The 25,933-nt window shown below is 40.9% G+C and overlaps 1 protein-coding gene across 3 annotated transcripts in view; it reads left to right on the top strand.

The window, feature by feature from the left end:
* The first annotated feature begins 2,940 nt into the window (after positions 1–2,940).
* Positions 2,941–25,933, top strand: part of LIPH (lipase H) — a 61,903-nt gene continuing 38,910 nt past the window's right edge. For 2 of the 3 annotated variants that reach the window (XM_023583199.3, XM_004473729.5), the window contains exon 1: positions 2,942–3,124. In XM_023583199.3, the coding sequence (XP_023438967.2) occupies positions 3,049–3,124 (76 nt within the window). In that variant the 5' untranslated portion in view covers positions 2,942–3,048. Of the gene's footprint in view, positions 3,125–25,933 lie in introns of all 3 variants that reach the window. The other variant, XM_058295493.2, reaches the window with a different exon arrangement.

Raw genomic sequence — 25,933 nt, 5'->3', positions numbered from 1 at the left:
TCTTAAAATTACTTTGTCATTTCCCTATTCATATACACCAAACTCTCAAACCATACTTCTCTCATGCCTCCATGTCTGTTCCCTCTGCCTAGAATGCTTTTCTTCCTTCTTCACCTCACAAACTCCTACCAATTTTTTGGAACCCAGCTCAAAATAACCCTCTCTATAAAGCTTTTCCAATGGCTCCTCCTCTGGTAGTCCCAGTATCTAGTCACAATCCCCTTGAATCTCCTATAGAATTTGTATCCATATCTCTGCTAGTATTATCATCACCATCATCATTATCCTTATTATCACTAAGGAGTCAGTCTCCTTCAGGTGAGGGACCATGTCTTATTTGACCTTATTATTTCTCCTAGAGGGAGCTCAAGAAATGTTCAATAAATGAAAGAATGAAGAAATGAAACAAATATTTAGATAAATATATAGAATCTGGGGTCTGAGAAAAGTTATCCTGTTCTCCTTGAAGGATATCGGTTGAGGAAACAGACTTATCTTTCCAAATGTGGACTGCAAGTAAGAGAAGGCAGGGTCATAAATGTAGGTGTAAGATAAAGGGCGTTAGGGTGAGTCATAGACCAACGTGGGCCCTAGATCAGGGTGTGGTGGGGACATAGGTCACCTTTCCTGACTGCCAATGCCATTGAGAGCTGTAAAACCAAGCATCCTCAGTTCCATTACACTTCCATACCCGTTTTTCCTGTCCCTACATCTGGAAGCTTGCGTGTCAAATGATTTCCAGAGTTTAATAATAATAATAATATAATAACAATAATAGTCAGTCCATAATACTAGATTAAAAATGAGGAAAGTTATGATAGTCTTGAGTTGCAGACATTTATCAGGGTCAGAGTATGAGAAAATTCACAATTATTCACTGTTGACTAGCTAACAGGAAAAGAAGAGGTAGTTTTCTTCAAAATACTTTACAATACATGTTGGCATTCAAATAACTAACATTTGCCCCACCTTTTGTAATTTTTTTTTAAACTTTCTCTTTTGACATAATTATACCCTCAGAGAGGTCCATGTACATACACTTCACTTCATCTTCCCCAACTGTAACATCTTCCATAACTAAAGTACAATATCAAAACCCAGGAAATTGACATTGATACAATCCACAGAACTTACTCAGATTTTGCCAGTTTTACAGGCACTCATTTGTGTGCTTATGTATGTGTTTGTGGCCTTATCAATTTTATCACCTGTAGATTTGTGTAACCACCGCTATAAGATACAGAACTATCTCTTTATCACAAAGATTCTTTGGGTTACCCCTTTATAATCACACCCAGCCTCATCTCCCCTCTTTCTCCCCTCCCCTCCACCCTTTGGAAAGCATTATGTTTTCTATATTTGATATTTCTCACTAATACAAATGGGAAGGGGCAAGTTTTCCTATCGACTTGGGTACTGTTTCATTTTTTTTTATTTTTAATTTTTTAAAGATTTATATATTTATTTTTTTCTCTTCCCTTCCCCCGCCCCCCACCTCGGTTGTCTGTTCTCTGTGTCTCTTTGCTGCGTTGAATTTGTCCGCTTCTGTTGTTGTCAGCGGCACGGGAATCTGTGTTTCTCCTTGCTGAGTCATCTTGTGTCAGCTCTGCGTGTGGGCGGTGCCATTCTCAGGCTGCACTTTCTTTTGCGCTGGACAGCTCTCCTCATGGGGCGCTCTCCTTGCGCGTGGGGCTCCCCTACATGGGGTACACCCCTGCGTGGCAGGCCATTCCTTGCGCACATCAGCACTGCGCATGGCCAGCTCCACACGGGTCAAGGAGGCCCGGGGTTTGAACTGCGGACCTCCCATGTGGTAGACGACGCCCTAACCACTGGGCCAAGTCCGCCACCCTCGGGTACTGTTTTAAATGTGTGAGATAAAAAGACGCAGAGCGCTAGCAAGTTGGGGGACCTTTTGTGCCCACCAGTAGGAAGATCATAATAGCAACACAGAGACTTTCCTACGGAAGTGATTCTTACTCCTATAATTGACTGGTTTCCAGGAAACTGTACATTGTCTAGATAAGCACTTGACCCCAGTACTTAAAACTGACAGGAACTCAGCGAATATTTATCAGGCAAGCACACTGATCCAACAGGGAGCAGTGCTTCCACGAGTTCCTAAGAGAAATGTGAAACAATTCTCCATTTGTTCCAGAGGGCAGTTGTTTCAAATTGGTACACCTTAGAGCAAGTGGGGGGAAAAAATAGAAAAGCTAGCAGGTATCTATTTGGTTTTCCTATTTATGTTTCATTAATTTGTTTCTTCAAGCAGGAGGTGAAAGAGAAAAACAGCCTAAAGTGCTGAGATTCCCCTCTTTAACCCCCTTCCCCCCACCCTACCTCCACGATTCTGACGTTCTGACTCCTTAGGCAGCAGTGCTAAAGTCTCCTTTCTGCAAGGAATCCCCTGCTCATTCAAATGGGTGGCAGACGGAAAGAAGTGGTAGGTAAACTTGTATGGGAAATGCTTTTTCAGACCACAACAAACAAACAAACACTGAATAGAAAGAGATATATAATACCAAAAAAAAAAAAAAAAGAGAGAATCCTTTAATCTAAACCATAAATATATTTTGACAAATATATGATTGTACTTGAAACATTCTTAATAAAACTTAAAGACTTCCCTATGAAGGGTGAATGTGTGAATTAACATAAAAAGTGGCTTATAAAAACAGGCCAACAGAATACTAACTGGATTTGTTATTTCATTCACAAGAGCAAGAGTATAAAAGATCTCAAATCACACCTGATTTCAACACACCAAGCCAGCCAACTAATAAACCGCCCACAAAGAATGAAACTATTTTGAACTCGTCATTCTGTAAATACAAATTATAATATTAAGGTATGCATAAATTGTGTAGGATCTGACCTTTTATTGAGAAAAGGAGGAGCCAAAGATCCTGAAAGGTTGGGACCCGCCTGCAGTCCCTGGCGAACTTCCTGTTGTCACCACACCTTTGGATTAGTTATCTGAACTCATTCCGAGCAAAGCCCTTAGTGGAAACAAGACTGAGAAGCAAGTTGTTCTTCCTTGTGACTATGGCACACGCTCTCTCCAGTTTCCATATGCTGAGATTATACTTCTTCATCCCTTTGATGTGCTTGGTGAAAGCAGGTAGATCATTTATTGAATGGTTTTCTTAATTATTTTTAAAAATGATTATATTATTGTTATTTTGCATTTTATCTTCCCATTTCCTACAGTGGACATGGTAAATTTCATATAGTCATTGGTCATTCTTAAGGAAAAAAGATATGAGTTAAATTAACTTTCTAACCTTGAAAAAAAATTACTTTTTCTCCCTAATAAAAGAAGTTATTATTTCTTTTAATTAACTTGTTCTTCTTATGTATAAAATTAAATATGCTGAAAAACTAGAATAGTGCTATTTTCTTTCACAGCTAAAGGTTTGTGCCTTTCTAACTCCATGAAATGATATAATTTATTTTATAATACTATCAAATATAGAGGGTGGGCTTTTATAGCTTTCATACGCAGTGTTTATTTAAATTGCTCTTACAGAAAATCATGAGTTTTATGTATAAATCTGAATAGTGCCTGGCAAATTGATATCTTAAAAATTACTAATTATAGTGAAGAAATAAAAATTAAAACTATAATACAAGTAGTAACAAAAATAAAGTGAAATTTTTTTCAAAAGATTTTGATACTTTTCAACCATCTTAGGAAACCAGTTTTGTTTTGTTTTGTTTGTTTGTTTTACAGAGCTTATAGTAATGAAGATTGATAGAATTTCTTTGAAAGGCAAGGGGAAATAAGTTATATATTAGAAGCCATAAAAATTTCCATGCCCTTTAAACTACTACGCCATTGCTGGGAATTTATTCTAAAGAAATAACTTTTAAAAGAAAAAAGAGCCTCATAAACAGAGATGGTTCAAACTCTGTTATTTATAATTTGAAATTTGCTACATACAGGAATGGATGACTAAAACACAATATATCAACTTTTTAAAAGTGACCTTTAAAATAATTCTAAAGCTATGTAGAAATGTACAAACATGTTTATAAAGTGATGCTAAGTAGAAAAAGTGTAACACAAATTATAGATAAACTACAATTAAAACTATGTTAAAATCATGTATTATGCCTGTAAATAAAATTTAGCAGGGAAACGGAAGAATTAAAATGGCTGTATTGGGATTTCAGTTCTACATATAAAGTTTCCTTAATTTATGCTTTTGAAGTTGATTTAATGAGTTAAAATTATACATAGGGTGATATTTTTAAATCAGAAGGCAACATTTTAAGGTGTTAAATTTTAAATTTAAAAAAAGAACATAAATTTAGAGATACAGAAAGTGGGGGCTTCCCCTAATCCTATTACCCAAACCCAAAAAACCCTAATGATGGTTATGGGTACTTTCTTCCATTCTCCCATTAAAAATACTTATACATTTGGAATCATGGCACCTTAATTTCTTTGTCATTTACCTTTTTACTTAACATTGCCTTATAAGTAAAGTCTTACTATAAATGATTCCAGAAGACTGTCACTGCTGCATGATAGAAGTCTGCTTACAGAGACACAACACGATAAATTTAAGCAGTTAGGAGGAAGAAACATAACTAGCATTGTAAGCTAAATCTAGATTACTTAGTATTTTCAAAACCAAGACCTTGGAACTTTCATTTGTGGAATTATGGTAGGAATGTTTGCAGTGATCTTATCAGAGAAGAAAGCAGTGGCTAGCAAACTCTAGCCATCACCGGGGGAGTTCGTTCAAAATGTAGAGAATCTATCCACTTCCACCCCCACTAAGATCCAGATTCTGTGGGTCTGGCATGTAATCCTGGAATCTAGATTTTTGACAAGCCTTCAGGGTTTTCCAGCTTAAAGGAACATGCTTTTGAGAAATATTGTTTTGAATCAAGGGTTCTTTTTTTTTTTTAATTTCTCTCCCCTCCCCTCCCCACCCCACCCCGTTGTATGCTCTCTTGTGTCAGTTTGCTGTGTATTCTTCTGTGTCCATTTGCATTCTTATCAGGTGGAACAGGAATCTGTGTCTCTTTTTGTTGTGTCACCTTGCTGCATCAGCTCTCCGTGTGTGCAGTGTCACTTCTGGGCTGGCTGTGCTGTTCACATGGGGTGGCTCTCCTTGTGGGGCACATTCCTTGTGCCTGGGGCATCCTTACACACGGGATACCCTGCGTGGCATGGCACTCCTTGCACGTGGCAGCACTGTGCGTGGGTCAGTTCACCACACAGGTCAGGAGGCTCTGGATTAGAACTGTGGACCTCCTATATGGTAGGTGGATGCTCTATCAGTTGAGCAACATCCACTTCCCTAAATCAGGGGCTCTTAACCTTTTTTGTTCCACAGACCCCTTTGCCAGTCAGGTGAAAACCATGGACCCCTTACTAAGTCCACACTATACCATGTATTATTTAATAAATATATCACACCCACACCAACACGTCCTCACAAGAATAATGTTTTTTTGAATTTTCAATTCACACTCATAGACCCCCTTGAAATCTTTCCACAGACTCCTTGGGGGTTTATGGACCCCTGGCTCAGAACCCCTGTTTTAAATAAAGGCTGCTTGTCATAAGTGTTTTTAAAAGTTACTCTGCTATTAATATTTTAGCTCGGCATTGTGTATAAAGTTAGGTAGATATTTTCCTAGAGACACTAACTTAATGCCAACGTCAAAGAGAATTACTTCCTCAGATATCAGAAATCGCCTCCAGGTGATTTGTAACTGTGTGTGTGTTTAATTGACTCATTTTTCTCTGATGTGGAGTCAAAGGTGAGTGGGAGGATGTGAATGTACATATTTATGCACATGATTTAGGGATGAGAGTGAGAAAACCTGGCATCTTATTTGTTTTCTCTGTTGTATCATGAAGAAATACAGCTGCGTTTAGAAGCAGAGCTATCCTACCAATCAAGAGGGGGCTTTGCCCACATGCTTCTTGCTTTCTCTGTCCAGGGGTAAAAGAGGAACACAAGATATCCCACCAGGTCTGGCACTGCCCAACTGTGAACCCTTCAAAATCTGACTCAGAATGAGTTTCTAAAGCCAAATTCAGGGTGGTTGTCCACCTTAAAAAATACAGAGTTACTTTTCAGCTTTAAAATATTAATAGAAAAAAATTTTTTAATAAAATATTTAATAGAATTTCAAGGTAGTTATATGTCACCTCCCTTTAAAAATAGACATCTGTAAATTTTTTTTTTTTTACAAAGGGAGCCGATGTTGCTCAGTGGATGTTGCTCAGTGGTTGAACACTAGCTTCCCACATATGAGGTATGAGGGCCAGGGTTCAGCCCCAGTACCTAAAAAAAAAGTAGGAATCCAACTCACTATCTTTCTCGCCAAGGCAAGGTTTTGGCCTAAAGAGATTTTTATTTCTTGGACTTTTGGGAAATTCCTTCAGAACAGGGTTTTCAAGCAAACAGAAGAATGTGCTCGAGCTTGGGCTACTGTAAACATTCTGGCTTCATCAATGAACATGTATTAAGCTTGTGTCCCTGATACTGAGCTAATATCAATTACTAAGCATGCAGAATACTCTAACATGTTTCTTTTAATCTTGATCTGAATCTTAGTAAAAATTTTCAGGCGGCCTTGATGCAGTAAACTTGACTATAGACCTCTGTTCTAACGAATAAGTTTTGTTTGTTTTTTTAAAAGATTTATTTATTTATTTATTTCTCTCCCCTTCCCCCCCCCACCCCGGTTGTCTGTTCTCTGTGTCTATTTGCTGCGTCGTCTTCTTTGTCTGCTTCTGTTGTTGTCAGCGGCAAGAGAATCTGTGTTTTCTTTTTACTGCGTCATCTTGTGTCATTTTTCTGTGTGAGCGGCGCCATTCCTGGGCAGGCTGCACTTTCTTTCGTGCTGGGCGGCTCTCCTTAAGAGGTGCACTCCTTGCACGTGGGGCTCCCCTACGCAGGGACACCCCTGCGTGGCACGGCACTCCTTGTGCGCATCAGCACTGGGCATGGCCAGCTCCACATGGGTCATGAGGCCCGGGGTTTCAACCACAGACCTCCCATGTGGTAGATGGACGCCCTAACCACTGGGCCAAGTCCGCGCCAAATAAGTTCTTAATATACAACTGCATCATGTTGGAGGTGGGGAAATGATAGTTTGGGCACCCCTTGGATCCCTAAAATGAAATAAAAGAAGTATGAGTCAGGAACAGGCCTGACTGAACACCATGCATCAAGGTGAAAGTAAGTAGAATTGCACAGCCATCACTTGGATTTGGAAATTAGTGAACTAGGGGGTAAAGGGGAAACTGCACCTGCCGGGGGCCTTTAAGAAACTGATACCTTCATTTTCAGCCAAACTGAGAGGTTTAATGTGAGCCCCACCTTTGCTTTTTTTTTTTTTTCCCTGATTGTGAGAGAAAGCGGTTTTATTAATGCCAGTGGAAGGACTGGATATGGGGGAGTCTCAAACCTGCCTTCCCTGAACAAGGGGCACAGGGTTTGTTTTTTTTTTTTTTACCACCACCTTTGCTTTTTAACTCAGAATCTCAGAACGTTCTCTCCTCTGGCCCACACTCACAATTTTCTCATCAGTGGGTTGTTTCTCGTCACTGACAGCTCTTCCGATGTGAATGAGGAGTCTCCTCTCTTTGAAGAGGTTTTCCCCCAATCAAAAATGTGGGGAATTAAATCAGTTCCTCCAAAAGCAGGAAAAGACTAAAAGCCAGAGCTGAGTGAGACATGGACAGTTTTGTTTATCTTCAGGGCAGTGTGGGTTGCTCGGACACAGAGCAAAAGTATCTCTGGAACATTTCATCAGAAAGGGAGTGGGGAAAAAACAACCACCAAAACAAAGGGAACAGAGCAGTCAGTTGTCAGCCTTGTCTCAGGGAATCATGCTTTTCTATCTGACCTGGGACTCGTGTGAAATAAGGCAATCTAGGGAAACAGATGTCTAGCCAACTCAGTGGTCTCTTTTTTAAATTTATTTATTTGTTTGTTTGTTTATTTATTTTACACCTTCCCTCCCCCAAGATGGCTCCCTTGTCTGTCCATTCCGTATCTGTTTCTTACCTGCTCCCTGTGTCCCAGAACCAAACCTGGGACCTCCCATGTGGGAAGCAGGTGCCCAATTGCTTGAGCCACGTTTCTTCCCCTCGGTTTTCTCTTGTAAAAATAAAACAAAATGGCAGCTATATTTAGTTCCTAGGTCAGGAAGTAAGAGTGGAAAACTCCCTCAACAGACTGACAACAGTGGGGGGCTTTATTTACCCTTCCCCCATAGAAAATGGAGGTCTGTCAGCCTCAGTCTCGAAGAGGAAAGAAAACAAAGTGGGAAACTTGGAGCCAGTGTCGATTTTGACAGAAAAAGCAAAACTAATGCACCCGTCATCTCCAAAAGACTTTTCATCTTTTCACTCTGGTCTTTCCATGAAATTTTTGTCAAATTATAGAAACCTGGCTTTTTAGCTAAAGGGAATTTAGTCAAACATCAAAGTGCTTGACAGAGAGGTGACAAAATCCCATCTGATCAGCATTCTTCTTATGAGAGTCAAGTATGTTTAATTTGGGGCCATAAGTACTTTCATTTCTTGCTATACTTATTTTTATAGGTTTGGTTTGTCTTTGGTCAGTAAGACTGCTCTAGAACTTTGTTTTCCTGAATGGGTACCTCTTGTCCTTTCAAATCAGCTACCTCTCATCTCAGAATTTAGTGTCCAAAAGCAGTGCTAGAGATGAGCTACATATCTAGGAAATAAGGAACCAATACCTCATTTTAGTATGAGAAAAATGGTGGCCCCCAAAAGTTACTTTTTATTAACCTTCTTAGTGACAGAGCCAGAACCAAATCCAGTGCTCTTGTCAGAGAGAAGCATTGCCACCTGTAGTCTGGCTAACAGAGCTTGAGGTATCCTTGCTGGATTAAGGGAATTTAAAACATGGCACAGAAGAAATCAATATTTACTGAGCACTATTATATATCAAATCCTATGCTGATTTACTTACATTATTTCATTTAGTCTTCATACCAGCTCTATGGGGCAGACACTATTATCCTCATTTATCATCACCATCAACAATTATTAACTTTTTGCACCTACTGTGTACCAGTTAGTGTTTTAGATGCTTTTCAGACATTATCTCTAATTCTCACAACAATCCTGAAAGCAGGGCCAGTATTGGGGTGAGGTAAGTGAGGCATTCACCAGGCTTAAAATTTAAGTGGGGAGGGGCGGGCACCAGCAGCTCAGTACTGAAGATAAATAATATTTTGATGCAATGTTTTAAAAAATCAAAATCAATGCAAAAAAATCCACAATGAACAAAATATCAAAATTTTAAATAAAGACCTGTTATTGTTGGTTTTGCAACCTTGTGTTGTTATACAATGGGAAAACTTTGTTTCTAGTCAGCCCATGGTTCTTGGGCCCCTGCCACCTTCACTTCCTTGCTGGCTGTTTAGGAGCTTTTATTAACTTTTCCCACTTGGTTCAAAATAGGGGAGGATGTTTGATTAGTGTACACAGGGGCAAACATTTTTCCTTTTGCCTCAGTTTCCACATGGCTCCTCTTGGTACTGCCTACAGGTTGGCATTGTTATTATTATCCTTTTGCAGATACAGAACTGAGGCCCAGAGAGGTTAGGTACCTACCAGGGGTCACAAAGCTAGTAGGCAATGGAGTTAGACCTTAAACCTAGAGCTGACTCCAAAACCCATGCTCTGTCCAAAATAGTGTTTTATTTTATTTTTAAGACATTAGATTAGGGTCAGCAAGCTTTTTCTGTAAGGGGCCAGATAGTAAATATTTTCAGCTTTGTGGGCAATTGGTCTGTCAATTTAGCAAAGGGAAGGCAATATGTGATAACCAGGCCTGCTCTACATAGCAGTCTTAATTCTTCACAAAAGTGTTTTGGAGACATTACCCATCCAATGGTACTTTTCCACTCAACAGGGAATGGCATTTTAGAGTAATTGAATTTCAAAGTAGTCTTGAAAGGAAAGGTAAAGTTTCTCCTCTTTCAAATAAATTCTACTAGAAGAGGCTAATCTCTAGGAACCAGTTTAGCATGTTCTGTAGTTACTCACTGTGCTCTGTTAATACTACCTGTGAACAACTTTGACTTTGTAATAAAATATGAAAAATAATTCAAAGAGATTTGCTTCTGAAAGTTTGCAAGTAGTTGCTCACTTTAGAAATACTAACATAAATTAGAACTTAAAGAACTATATTTGGGGGTAGCCATTTAAAAATTTTGCTATTCACAAATATGTAGTGCTTGCATGCTCTCCAATTTTCTGAGAATTTGAAGTCCAACACAAGACAAGTACCTGTGCCAGGTGCTGCAGACGTAACATTGGACAAAAAAAGACACTGTGCCTGCCCTCAAAGAGCTTAAACTAATTTGTAGCATGATCTAAAATAAGAGAAATTTATGCTTTCTTTCACAAACATTATTTATTTAGGGTGGAGGAAAGGTTATCTTAGGCAATTTTTAACAAAGAACAATGGAAATGGAAATACATAATTCATTTTTGTTTGCACATATGCCTCAGGCCTTGTACTTGTAGACATATTTTCTACAGTTTCAATCATATCCAATATGCCATTTCATATTCCATTTCTTTTATCAATACTATACCATACATTCTTTGTAGTATTCATAGGGATCATTTGAATGTTGAATAATGTGTTAACTGGGTGGTATTCTTTTCTTCAGGAAACATTTACTGATACCAATTCTGAGCTAGGCCATTCTTGGTCCTGGGGATGTAGCAATAGATTAAACAGATAAATAGATCAATTATTCTGAAACTTGTATTATATAGTTGGGTGAAATTACTCCAGAATAAGGAAAGAATGCTTCAGGCATATGGTAAGAAAAAAAATCAATCAACATACAAAAGGGGAAAAGAATCAGGCTGCACTCGCAGTTCTCTAGGGTGGAATTCAAGACAAGAATAATACTTATAAATCCTGAGGGAAATAATATTGTTTAAAGTCAGGTCATCATTTAGGTTAAGGAGTTCATTTATAGATATGAATGAATGTAGGCATGTATTATCCATTAGCCCTTCTCACAAAGGACAATAAGAACCCAGGGAAAACGAGGCGCCTATGAAAAGGACTCACTATGGACAATGGGCACACACTTGTAGGACTAAAACTACACAACTGGGGAAATACAGTTCCAGAAGATAAATTTTCTATCTTTGACGATGGGGAAAAACCGATGCATATTGTATGGGTGTGTGTGTTTGTTACAAAGGAGAGGTCGGGAAGGACATAAGAGGCAATATAAGTGCACTAACTTCTCATTTTTCTCCCCAGGGGATGGGCAGACAGAACAGATACAGTAAATAGGATAGAGCCCCTCTGTGATTGATACATGAATGCAGAGAGGCAAATATTTACTTTTAAACTATCAAGGGAATGACTTAACGAACTAAAAATAATTTTATAACTAATAAAAATTAGGAGGTAGAAGTCAGGTTAGTGGGTCAAAGTATGAAGCGTGTTAATGTTCTCATAATTCATAATGGGATTGTCTCAAAGTGCTAAAGCAAGGACTAGAGCAGAGAAAGGAAAGACAACTATTTGGACAAAGGTCAATAGTAGGACACATGGCAGAAGTCAGCAGTGCCCTACGACAGTCTGAGATGCCGTTTCCAGGTGCCTAACATCCTCACCAGGGATTACACAATGATGGATAATTAAGTCTGAATAAATATGGCTAAGTCTGGAGTAGTTGTGCTTGTAGTCTACCCTGGCCTAGAGTTCACATGTGTATATTCTATGAGAGACTTAAATTCAAGTATTTCATATAAAGTTATAAAGGCAACACCAGAATAACTAACATAGGCTATAAACTCCTCAGTGTGAGAAAGAATACACAAATATGGAAAACAAAAAAAGAAAAGAGAGACAGGACCATCCACATAGCAAATGATAGTAACCGAGAAAACACTAAAAGAAGAAAACAGAGCATTATGGTATTAAATCCAGTTGTGTCACTCTGGGTTCACCAAGAAGCAGATGCCAAATTGAAGTGAAGGATAAAGGAGGAGGGAGTAGGAGTGGGGGGAGAGAGAGGCTTGCACTGTGGTGCACACCTGACACCTGCCAAAAGAGGGAGAAAGGAAGGATTGGGTAAGCAGAGCCCCAGGCCCCAACACGGGATTGACACTATTTCCACCAGACTGATGGGGACTCCCCAGGCCGAAGGTGCATTAGAGAAGGCCTGCATGGGTTAGCAATGGCCTTGCTCCAGTACCGCCTTCGCGCTCAGTCTCTGGCTGGGAGCAGTTAGGGAGACAGGCCTTCCGTGAACACTGCGGCCTTCAGTTACCTCAGCTGTACTCCCTGTGGCAGGTTCTCTTGAAGGCAGATCTGAGTAGGGCACTTCTATGGCTGCCACACTAATTGCATCTGTTACACCAATAAATATCAATGAGATAAACTCACCTATATAAAAAATAAACCACTTCCAGATTAGATCATAAAATAAACCCAACAGGATACTATATATGAGATCTCTCTAAAACAAAGGGATCCAAAGGTTTAAAAGACATGCTCGGCAAATGCTAGCAAAACATTAGCTGAGTTATGGTAATAAAATCATTTGGAGGACTTTCAAGGCAATAGGGGCACATTAAAATGGAAAAGGATATGACACCTGAGACATTAACAGCAGGAAATAAAAGGAAAGTTTCATGAAACTAAAGCTCAATAGTTTGGGGACTTGAACTTGCCCCTCAATGATATTATAATTTGCAAAAGGAATCCCCCATTATTAATATTTAGATACTTACATTGTTTCCAGCTGATGTAAGAAAAGGAAGATTCCCTGATCCCCAGACCAGGCCAAACCCCCAATTTAAATGTTCATTTTCCACCATTTCTTTTCTACATGGCACTTTTCACAGGTTGCAATTTTATACATATTTGTGTGTTTTATTTCATTAGCTCCTGACCCTCTCCTCCCAAAATGCCTCCTGGCACAGAATCTAGATAGAAAAAAATTCTTGTGGAATGAATTGCACATATTCTGTGAGGATGAAAGATAATACGTGTAAAGCTCTTATATATATATATTAATATTGTATATATATATTATATTATACATATGTACCAAGGGAGATAGGTATAAGGAAGCCTTCTGTTTTCCACTCAGAACTTACAATGGACTTCTCCCATGCACAGTGTCATTACAAAAATAACTAAGATATTTTAAAAACATCTAAAGTCAGCATGGGTCTATTATACAAAAAATAAAAACCATTTGTTCTGCCCTTCAACAACAGATTTAAGGGTTTCTAATGAAGACTCAGCAACTAAAAAGGAGGTTGGTTTAACCATTCCATAGCTGCTAAAATTGGCAGTTGTTACTGAAAAATAGCTCTAGCCTAAAACGTCATGACTCCTCTCTGAACCTTCCAAGGACTCAGAAATGTGACTTATGACACACTGGTCTAATATTATCATTTGGCTCAAAATGAATAGACTTAGCAATTCAACAGTCTCCCCTCCCCCCTTTTTTGAAGAGGTATCCCTGACTTCCCCAAATGACCTCATTCATAATTAATCCACAACATGCCTTTCTTGGGCAGGTAGTTGGCAAGTGAACGAGGGCATAATTTCCCCAGGCCGTCAGGTGAGCCAGTAGCACAACCCAGCTCTCTTGACAGCCAAGACGGAGAGACTAGGCCCTACCCCACAATATCTCCTCTTCCATAAAATGACTAATTAAACAGTCAATTATCTGCTCTGGGACTTGCTCTACAAGCAGCCCGGCAAGTTTCAGTCTGTGTTCTCCAGGAACTAACAACCTACACAGACACAGGAAAGCGCCAACAGATGGAGAAAATAGTTACCTTGTGCACGTGCCACTCTGCACGTGTTTCCTGCATGGTGAAGAGTAAAAGAAGAGGGTGTGAGTCTGGAGCTCTATAAATAGTAACCACCTCTTTTCTTGGGTGAGAGATTTCAAGGTCTCCTTAAATTTTAGTTTTCTATTTGGACTTCTTTTTCTCATTCTATTTCCGAGCTTCACTCACTCGTGAACACCAGTGCTTTTGTGAGAATGTTTGAATAAATGTATACATGAACGGACCCAGGTTCCTAAGGATAGGCAAGAAGCCCAGGATGAAGTGAAGGCTGCTCTGAGGTCAGAAAGAAGGACGACCAATTCTTAGGGGTACAAAGTGCAGATGCACTGAGCACAGGAGCCCTAGAGCAAACAGTCCTTGAATTCCTACTGGAAGTCTAATAACAGCATTGTTTCCCAGGCACTCTTGTTTACTGCCGGTCTGTTGCAAGTTAAGAGCCTCCTCTTTATTTCTCTCTCCCTAAGAACAGCCAAGCCTTCATAGTCCTTGCCTCCTCTCCTAAATATCCCGAAGGATCATCTCCAGCTTAGAGACAGGGACAGTTGGTTGCTCCAGTTCACCTCTTATTTAGTTGGCTGTTCTTTTTTTTTTTTTTTTTTTTTTTTTTTTCTTTTTTTTTTTTTTTTTTTTTAATTTTTTTATTTTTTATTGACTTTGTAATAATATTACATTAAAAATATATATGTGAGGTCCCATTCAACCCCACCCCCCCACCCCCCCTCTCCCCCCCCCCCAACAACACTCGTTCCCATCATCATGACACATCCATTGGATTTGGTAAGTACATCTTTGGGCACCTCTGCACCTCATATACATTGGTTCACATCATGGCCCATACTCTCCTCTATTCCATCATGTAGGCCCTGTGAGGATTTACAATGTCCGGTGATTACCTCTGAAGCACCATCCAGGGCAGCTCCATGTCCCGAAGATGCCTCCACTTCTCATCTCTTCCTGCCTTTCCCCATACCCTTTGTCCATTATGTCCACTTTTCCCAATCCAATGCCACCTCTTCTATGTGGACACTGGATTGGTTGTGTCCATTGCACCTTTATGTCAAGAGGAGGCTCAGATTCCACCTGGATGCTGGATGCAATCCTCCCATTTTCAGTTGTAATCACTCTAGGCTCCATGGTGTGGTGGTTGTCCTTCTTCACCTCCATCTTAGCTGAGTGTGGTAAGTCCAATAAATCAGATTGTAGGTGCTGGAGTCTGTTGAGGCTCAGGATCTGGCTATCACATTGTCAGTCCAGAGATTCAAATCCCCTAAATATATCTTAAACCCCAACATTAACTGCACCTCCAGCACATTGGCATGAAAGTCTTATGAAGGGAGATCCCATCTGAGTCCAGATTCATCACACATAAACACCATTTCCAAAGAGGGGCCATCTGCCCTGGTAGTTAACCCCATCAGCCATGACCATAAATCCCATGGGTCTCTTTAGCCCTCAAAGGAACCAATATCTGGGGGTTGTATCTGCTTTATCTGTCTCTCTGACTCTGCTCAGTTGTGCATGAGGGCAAACCTTCTGCCAGCCTCCAGACTCTTTTTTAGAAACTCGTAGCCATATAAACTCATTTCTCCTTTCCATTTCCCCCTTACTTTAGGTCAAACAGCATTTTAAAGTCATGGTATTTTATGTAGACATGGATATTCTGCTGATCCGCATTGAACCTTCCGTATAAGGTCATTTTCCAGTTGCATCATCAGTTGGTAGTTGATAGTGGTCCCTCGTTGCCAGGGAGGCTCATCCCCGGGTGTCATGTCCCACGCTGGGGGGAAGGCATTGCATTTACATGCTGAGTTTGGCTTCGAGACTGGCCACATTTGAGTAACATGAAGGCTGACAGAAGGAAATTCCCAGGCACAAAGTTGCTCTAGGCCTTGTTATTATTTTGGGTTTATCAGCTCACAAGCATAGTCATTAGTATCAGGGGCTCACTGTTGAACCCTCACTCCCTCCCGGTCCCCACCACTGTACCTGGGAGACTGTCGCTGCTCCCCTAGGGACCACGACAGAGCACCACTGGCCGGGAACTCAGTACCCCCCCTACTGTGGTTTTTAATTGTTGCCACTATGAGTATATCCAAACATTACCATGCACCCTGGACATATGTTCTGTACAGCTCCCTGTCAGTCATATATCATCTGTCATTGGTATCCCATACCAGTATCCCTCCATTGCCATTGTTGAAACACTCTGTGATCCAGAACTCCCCGAAATTTGAAGCCCAATATAATGTCATGGTCCCTTACTAGGGAATGGCATATAGCGATGAGTTTAAAGGATAGATAAAGAACTTGGATAAAGTTAGATAAAGAACTTAGATAAAGAATGTTGACTTGAAAAAATTCAACATCCTATTTTTTTCTTTTTCTTTTTTTTTTTTTTTTTTCCCCCCCCCCCCCCCTAATTATTCAGCTTTTCTTCACAGGAGTCCTAGACCACAGCAATGTATATATATAATATACAGCACTCCCACACATCCACCAGAAAACCTTTTCCCTTCCACAGTGATACTCTTACGCCCTATTCATATCATATTTACTTAAAGTGATGTACAGAGTCTGAGACATTAGCTTTCTAACAAGGTGACATCTGTATTTACATTATGGTGCATACTTTAGGATACACAGTTCTTTACATTTTTAGTTATCCTATGTTTTACATTATGGTTTACATTATCAGTCTGTCATCTCCTATATGTTATGGTGTAATATTACATGTTTTATATCCATCCTTGTGTACTCTCAAGAAACTCCTCTCTTACCCCCCATTTACTTTGGTTCCACACATTTAACATCCATTTTCCCTTCCACCTTAGTGCCTCAGTGATAGCCAACCTCCGTTTCCTGAGGAGCCACTTCCAGAGATAGATGGAATAGTGTTCAGGGCCTAACTTGCTCAACTGCCCCAATGCCCTGGGAGCCACCCTTTCTCTCGAGGGATACAGTTCCCTCTATTGGATGGCATTAGTCCTCCCCAGGATGTGGGTCCACCCCCACTCTCACTACTTGGGTTTCTACCCCATGGTGTCACCCACTCTGGCAGAATGAGCATTTAGACATTCCCCAGGAGCCCGTCCTGCATCAGACCCTCCCCTCCGAGCATTCTAAACAGGTAACCCTCTTTATTATATTTTGATATGATTTTCTCGGCATTTTACTCTCCACCAACACCTGACCCTCTCCTGGTTCGTATGCTACCCCTCCCTCCCCCCACTTTTGGGCAACGTTACCCACCCGTCCCTCCCCAGCCACCCTCAAACCCGCAAAGCCCCAAGCAAAGGCAACCCCTTGCCCCCCTTTTATCTCTTCTTTGTGTTCATACTTACCACCATCTCGTCTTAAATTCCACCCCTGCAGACATCGGCTCATATCCTTCCTCCACCCTCCGATTTCCTGCAAGCCTATCGTTCAGTCTCTTGCTATCTAGGGCAGCTTGTTTATTTCATATCATTGAGGTCATGTAGTATTTGTCCTTCAATGTCTGGGTTGCTTCACTCAACATAAGGTTCTCAAGATTCATCCATGTTATCACATGTGTTTGTAGTGTGTTTGTTCTTACAGCCGAGTAGTATTCCATTGTGTGTATATACCACATTTTATTGATCCACTCGTCTGTTGATGGGCATTTGGGTTGATTCCAACTTTTGGCAATAGTGAACAATGCTGCTATGAACATTGGTGTACATATATTGGTTTGTGTTCTTGTTTTCAGTTCTGCTGGGTATATTCCCAGCAGTGGTATTGCTGGGTCATATGGCAAATCTATGGCTAGTTTTTTGAGAAACCGCCATACTGTTCTCCAGAATGGTTGGATCCTTCTGCATTCCCACCAGCAGTGGATGAGTGTTCCCCTTCCTTCACATCCTCTCCAGCACTTGTATTCTTCTGTTTTTTTCATCGCTGCCAATCTTATGGGTGTAAGATGGTATCTCATTGTGGTTTTGATTTGCATTTCCCTGATAGCTAGAGATTTGGAACATTTTTTCATGTGCTTTCTTGCCATTTGTATTTCTTCTTCGGAGAAGTGTCTGTTTAAGTCTTTTTCCCATTTTTTAAATGGATTGTTTATCTTTTTATTTTCAAGATGTAGGAGTTCTTTATATATGCAAGTTATAAGTTTCTTATCAGATATCTGATTGCCAAATATTTTCTCCCACTGTGTGGGCTCCCTTTTTACTTTCTTGACAAACTCCTTTGAGGTGCAGAAGGCTTTAATTTTGAGGAAGTCCCATTTATCTATTAGTTCTTTTGCTGCTCGTGCTTTTGGTGAGATATTCATAAATCCATTACCTATTACAAGGTCCTGTAGATGTTTCCCTACACTGCTTTCTAAGGTTTTTATGGTCTTGGCTTTTATATTTAGGTCTTTGATCCATCTTGAGTTGATCTTTGTATAAGGTGTGAGATGGTAATCCTCTTTCATTCTTCTACATATGGCTATCCAGTTCTCCAGACACCATTTGTTGAATAGGCCACTCTCTCCCAGTTGAGAGGGTTTGGTGGCTTTATCGAATATTATGTGGTTGTATATGTGAGGTTCTATATCAGAGCTTTCAATTCGATTCCATTGGTCTATATGTCTCTCCTTATGCCAATACCATGCTGTTTTCACCACCGTAGCTTTATAGTATGTTTTGAAGTCAGGTAGTGTGATTCCTCCAATTTCGTTTTTCTTTTTCAGTATGTCTTTGGCTATTCGGGGTCTCTTTCCTTTCCAAATAAATTTCATAGTTAGTTTTTCTAGTTCCTTAAAGAAGGCTGCATTGATTTTTATTGGGATTGCATTGAATGTGTAGATCAATTTTGGTAGGATAGACATCTTAATAATGTTCAGTCTTCCTATCCATGAACAAGGAATAGTCTTCCATTTATTTAGGTCTTCTTTGATTTCCTTGAACAATCTTGTATAGTTCTCAGTGTATAAGTTCTTTACCTCTTTAGTTAAATTTATTCCTAAGTATTTGATTTTTTTATTTACTATTGTGAATGGTATTTGTTTCTTGATTTCCTCCTGATCTTGCTCATTATTGGTGTACAGAAATGCTACTGATTTTTGCGCATTGATCTTATAACCTGCGACTTTACTAAACTCATTTATGAGTTCTAGAATCTTCGTTGTAGATCTCTCAGGGTTTTCTATGTATAGGATCATGTCATCTGCAAATAATGAAATTTTGACTTCTTCCTTTCCAATTTGAATGCCTTTTATTTCTGGTTCTTGCCTCAGTGCTCGAGCAAGTACTTCTAAGACAATGTTAAATAGGAGCGGCGACAGTGGGCATCCTTGTCTTGTTCCTGAGTTTAGAGGGAAGGAGTCTAGGATTTCTCCATTGTAAACAATATTGGCTTTAGGTTTTTCATATATACTCTTTATCATGTTCAAAAAATTTCCTTGTATTCCAATCATTTGGAGTGTTTTTATCAGGAAAGGGTGCTGTATTTTGTCAAATGCTTTTTCTGCATCTATAGATATAATCATGTGATTTTTTTCCTTCAATCTGTTTATATGGTGTATTACGTTGATTGATTTTCTTATGTTGAACCATCCTTGCATACCTGGGATGAATCCCACTTGGTCGTGGTGTATAATTCGTTTAATGTGTTGTTGAATACGATTAGCAAGTATTTTGTTAAGTATTTTTGCGTCTAGGTTCATTAGAGAAATTGGTCTGTAATTTTCCTTTCTTGTGATGTCTTTGTTTGGCTTTGGTACTAGGGTAATGTTGGCATCATAGAAGGAGTTGGGTAATGTTCTTTCTGTTTCGATGGTTTGGAATAGTTTCAGCAGGATTGGTGTCAGTTCTTTCCGGAATGTTTTATAGAATTCACCTGTGAAGCCATCTGGCCCTGGGCTCTTCTTAGTTGGGAGATTTTTAATAACTGATTCTATCTCTCTGCTTGTGATTGGTTTGTTAAGATCATCAATTTCTTCTTTTGTCAATATGGGCTGTTTATGTGTTTCTAGGAATTTGTCCATTTCCTCTAGATTGTCATTTTTGTTGGAATATAGTTTTTCAAAATATCCTCTTATGATAGTCTTTATTTCTGTGGGGTCAGTGGTGATATCGCCTTTCTCATTTCTTATTTTGTGTATTTGCATCTTCTCTCTTTTTTTCTTTGTTAGTGTTGCTAAAGGTTTGTCAATTTTGTTAATCTTCTCAAAAAACCAGCTCTTGGTCTTGTTTATCTGTTCAAGTGCTTTCTTATTTTCTATTTCATTTAGTTCTGCTCTTATCTTTGTTATTTCCTTCCTTCTTCTTCCTGTTGGGTTACTTTGTTGTTGTTTTTCTAATTCCTTCAAATGTGCAGTTAGTTCTTCAATTTTTGCTCTTTCTTCTTTTTTGATATATGAATTTATGGCTATAAACTTCCCTCTCAGTACTGCTTTTGCTGCATCCCATAAATTTTGGTATGTTGTGTTATCATTATCATTTGTTTCAAGGTAGTCATTGATTTCTTTTGAGATTTCCTCTTTGACCCACTGTTTTTCTAAGAGTGTGTTGTTTAATTTCCAAATCGTGGTGTGAAATCTGGGCTTCTTTCCCTTGCAAATCTCCAGCTTGACTCCACTGTGGTCAGAGATAATGTTTTGTATGATTTCAATCTTTCTGAATTCGTTCAGCCTTTCTTTGTGGCCTAGCATATGATCTATCTTGGAGAATGATCCATGTGCGCTTGAGAAAAATGTATATCCTGCTGTGTTTGGGTGTAGCGATCTATATATGTCTATTAGATCGAGCTCCTCTAATATACTATTCAGATGTTTTGTGTCTTTGGTGATTCTCTTTTGAGATGTTCTGTCCAGAATTGATAGTGGTGTATTAAAATCCCCCACTATAATTGTAGATGTATCTATTCTTTCACTTAGTTTTTCCAGCGTTTGCCTGACGTATTTAGAGGCACCCTTGTTAGGGGCATAGATATTTATGATTGTTCGATCTTCTTGACAGATTTTCCCTTTGACTAAAATGTAGTATCCTTCTTTGTCTCTCACAATTGTTTCACATTTAAAGTCTATTTTGTCTGATATTAATATAGCTACTCCTGCCTTTTTTTGGTTATTGTTAGCTTGTATGATTGTTTTCCAGCCTTTCACTTTCAATCTCCATGCGTCTCTGGGTCTAAGATGTGTCTCTTGTAGACAGCATATGGATGGGTCATATTTCCTTATCCAGTGTCCCAGTCTGAATCTTTTGATAGGTGAGTTTAATCCATTGACATTCAGTGTTATTACTATCAAGGAATTATTTGTGTTAGCCATATTTTGATTGGATTTGTGTTTGTCATATTTTGTTTGTATATTTTTTTTTGTCTTTTTTGTTGTTGTTGTTGGTCTTATACTCTCCTCCAACTTTGCCTTTCCTGTTTTTTCCTTTCTTCCTGCAGAACTCCCTTTAGAATTTCTTGAAGGGGAGGTTTCTTGTTGGTATACTCTTTCAGTTTCTGTTTGTCTGCGAATATTTTGAACTCTCCATCATGTTTGAATGCTAGTTTAGCTGGATAGAGTATTCTTGGTTGGAAATTTTTTTCCTTTAGTACCTTGACTATATCATACCACTGTCTTCTTGCCTCCATGGTTTCAGAAGAGAAATCAGCACTTAATCTAATTGAGCTTCCCTTGTATGTGATGGTTTTCTTTTCTCTTGCTGCTTTTAGGATCTTCTCTTTGTCTTGAGCATTGGATAATTTGACAAGTATATGTCTTGGGGTGGGCCTGTTGGGGTTTATGACTTGTGGAGTGCGCTGTGCTTCTTGGATATGTACATCTGTCTCTTTCAGTAGATTTGGGAAGTTTTCAGTCATTATTTCCTGCAACACTCTTTCTGACCCCTTTCCCTTCTCTTCACCTTCTGGAATGCCTATAATACGTATGTTTGAGCGTTTTGCATTGTCATTCAGGTCCCTAAATCCTAATTGGATTTTTTCTATCTTCTTATTGACCCCTTCTACTATCTGTTTGATTTCTGATGTACTGTCTTCCACATCACTAATTCTCTGCTCTGTCTCTTCTAGTCTGCTGATATTTGCTGCAAGTGTATTTTTGATTTCTTGAACTGTGGTGTTCATTCCCATCATATCTGTTATGTTTTTGCGTATGTCTGCAATTTCCCCTCCAAGTGATGTCTTCATGTTGTTAACCTCTTTCATTACTGCATCAAATTTGTCGGTGATAAATGTTCTGAGATCTTTCATTGCTTGTGCCAAGTTTTGCTCCCCTTCGTGATTATTGGTTTGTTGATTGGATTCAGCCATGTTTTCCTGATTATTGGTTTGGTTCGTAGATTTTTGTTGCTTTCTGGTCATCTCTTTATTTTGACGAATTTAATCAGTTCCTTAGCTTCTTTGTCTGCTCTTGGAGGTTAATTAGTTGTTATTTTTGCACAGGTGTTATATCTTCTCTTTGTCACTTTTTTCTTCTTATTCTAGTTACTTGTTGTTGGTTAAGTTCACTTTAGAGGAAAGTATTAGTGTTGGGGAAAGGCAATTGTGTAAGCAAGGGAAAAGTGTAAAGTTGTATTGGTGATGTATGTTAATAAAGCAGGAATATGAGATCTGGAAGGATGGAGGTTAGATTCATGTAGATTGTATAGAGTTATAGCTGTAGGTAGAGTACCTTTTATGAAGTTGATGACTGAATTTGGGAGGAATATGGTATGAACTACACAGCTATTGTTTTCATGAGAGAGGGAAAAAGAAAAGAAAGGTAATAGTTTCAAGAGTGGATAATAGACAGAAAACAGAACAAAGGTATTAGAAATTAAGAGTTAGACACTTTGTGGATCAAAGAACGGGAGGTGGGGGGTGGAATATAGGAGAGACAGTAGATGATAGTGGATATCAAGATGCAGGGGAAGGGGGATAGTGTAGGTAGCCTAAATCAGTTCACACAGAAATGAGGCAGTGGAGGATGGGAAAACCCAGCAAATGTGAGGTGTTCCCTGTAGCACCTATTGTATACTTGAATTAAAGTAAAAATAAGTGGAAGATGAGGGACAAGAGGGAAAGAGAAAACCGAAAAAAAAACAAACAAACAAACAAACAAAAAAAACAAACTAATTATAATAGAGAAAAAAGAAAGGCAAGAAGAAAGGAAGAAAGAAAAAGAGGATGGGCAAACGGTGGGGAACGGATAGGGAGAAGAGAGATACAGGTACACACGTGTCACAATTGCAACACTATCTAAAACAACAACTTCCCCCCGCTTTGCCCTAAAACCCCCCCGTCTGTCTGCCCAAATGGGTCTGCAAGCACCTCCCTTCCCACAAACCCCCAATAGGCCGCCCAGGGCCCACGAACTCCCCAGTACTGCAGATGCTCAAAAAAAAAAAAAAAAAAAAAATTTAAGTAAAATTAAAACAAACAAACAAACAAACAAACAAACAAAAACAAAAAAAAAAACCAAAAAAAAACAGAAACCCCTCCGCAGGCCCGGCTCCGCCCGCCGCGGAGGCTTGGACCGGCTCTGCCCGGCTCCTCACGCCGCCTTGGCCTGGCCTGGCTCCGCCCAGCTCCGCTCGCTACAGCGGCCCAGCCGGCTCCGGCATCCACCTCCCGCCACCCTGGCCTGGACCGGCCCTGCCCGGCTCCGTACCCGCCGCGGCCTGACCCGGGCCCGCCCGGCTCCAAACGCTACCGCCGCCCGCAGCCGGGGCCTGAACCGGCCCCGCCCGGCTCCAAGCGCTTCCGCGGCCCGCAGCCGGGGCCTGCACCGGCCCCGCCCGGCTCCAAGCGCTACCGCGGCCCGCAGCCGGGGCCTGCACCGGCCCCGCCCGGCTCCAAGCGCTACCGCGGCCCGCAGCCGGGGCCTGCACCGGCCCCGCCCGGCTCCAAGCGCTACCGCGGCCCGCAGCCGGGGCCTGCACCGGCCCCGCCCGGCTCCAAGCGCTACCGCGGCCCGCAGCCGGGGCCTGCACCGGCCCCGCCCGGCTCCAAGCGCTACCGCGGCCCGCAGCCGGGGCCTGCACCGGCCCCGCCCGGCTCCAAGCGCTACCTCGGCCCGCAGCCGGGGCCTGCACCGGCCCCGCCCGGCTCCAAGCGCTACCGCGGCCCGCAGCCGGGGCCTGCACCGGCCCCGCCCGGCTCCAAGCGCTACCTCGGCCCGCAGCCGGGGCCTGCACCGGCCCCGCCCGGCTCCAAGCGCTACCTCGGCCCGCAGCCGGGGCCTGCACCGGCCCCGCCCGGCTCCAAGCGCTACCGCGGCCCGCAGCCGGGGCCTGCACCGGCCCCGCCCGGCTCCAAGCGCTACCGCGGCCCGCAGCCGGGGCCTGCACCGGCCCCGCCCGGCTCCAAGCGCTACCGCGGCCCGCAGCCGGGGCCTGCACCGGCCCCGCCCGGCTCCAAGCGCTACCTCGGCCCGCAGCGGGGGCCTGCACCGGCCCCGCCCGGCTCCAAGCGCTACCGCGGCCCGCAGCCGGGGCCTGCACCGGCCCCGCCTGGCTCCAAACGCTACCGCGGCCCGGCCGGGCCTGGCTCAGCCCCACCGAGCGGGGCTAGATGCCTCGTCTCCGCCTACCCAAGAAGGGAATCCTCTGCAGGTAGCTGGGATCTCCGTGTATATTTCACAGACGAATCCTCTCTGTTACCTTCCCTCCAAATCGATGTCCAGACACCTCCGGACCAGCAAAAATCCCGAAACAATCCAGTCCCAAAGAGTCTCCAACGCCGCCCAGCCGATTCCCTGCAGAAGACTCTAACAGGGATGTTCACTCAGCCGCCATCTTCCACTTTCTCTAGTTGGCTGTTCTTTTTCAGCCAAGCAGGGTGAGGAACAGTGGGTCATAGGACAGTTTAAAATCATTCTCATAATTCCAAATTATGCGGTCTTCCCAATCCTTAGGGTATTGTGCTGGGATACCAACACCAGTTTAGAGACTCTTACTTGGTTATGGTCCTTGACCAAGCCATTACATAACATTGCAAAGCCAACACTCTCTCAAAACCTGAGAACCCTAAGTTCTCATTCATTTCTACCTCCTCTTTTGTCTTACAACTTGACCTTTCCAAATCCCAGTTCCCTTTCAAGTTGAAGTCTTGAGCAGTCCTATCTACTTTGGTGTATTGACATCAGAACTCATAGCCTCCTTTCTCCTATGTTTATCACTGCTACTGACCTCTCCCACCTTTCTTGTTTTTATTTTAACTTTTTTGTTGGAAATAATTTTAAACTGGCAGAAAAGCTACAAGAATAAAAATAATACATAGAATACCCATAAACCCTTTATGTTGATTCACTTATTATTAACATTTTGCCACATGTGCTTTTTCATTTGCTACCTATTTATCCATCCAACCATAAATTTTTTTTCTGAACCATTTGAGAGTAAGTTACATTCATCAAGACTTATACCTGTAAATTCTTCAGTTATATTTCCTAAGAATTAGGATTTTTGACATTGATGCACAATTCAGTGTCCATATCTTGATTTGTCAATTGACCCAATAATGCCTTTTATAGCATTTTTTCTCTTCATGTTCAGAATCCAGTTTAGCACCAAGTATTATATTTATATATTATCTCTTTAGTTTCCTTTAATCTAGAACATTTCCACATGTTCTAGAAGTTTATGACATCGTCATTTCTTTGTTGTTTATGACCATCTTTTTTTAGCATATAGGTTCCTCCATTTAATTTTAGCATATAGGTTCCTCCATTTAATTTAATTTAATTTAAAATGTTCCTCATTTTGTGTTTGTCTGATTTTTCCTCATAGTTCGATTCAGGTTCTGCATTCACCATAGGACTACTACATGCGTGATGGTATGTCCTTCTCAGTGCAGTACAGCTGGAGGCATTTGATGTCATCTGCCCATCACTGATGATGCTAATTGTTATTTTTACAAACAAATATTCCCAGTGATGCTAACTTTCATAACCTGATCAAGATGTTGTCTAGTTTCTCCATTGTTCAGTTATATTTTTCTCTAGTCACTAATAAGCAATCTATGGAAGACACTTTAGACCATATACATAAATATTGTACTCATCAAAATTCCACAACTACCTAGATTTACCATCCACTGATGATTCTTGTTTTGGTATTAGGGTGATGTTGGCTT

Source organism: Dasypus novemcinctus, chromosome 4 (assembly GCF_030445035.2).
Source record: "Dasypus novemcinctus isolate mDasNov1 chromosome 4, mDasNov1.1.hap2, whole genome shotgun sequence".
NCBI lineage: Eukaryota > Metazoa > Chordata > Mammalia > Cingulata > Dasypodidae > Dasypus > Dasypus novemcinctus.
Note: the sequence above shows the minus strand (reverse complement) of the source record. Positions and strands in the feature narration are given on the sequence as shown.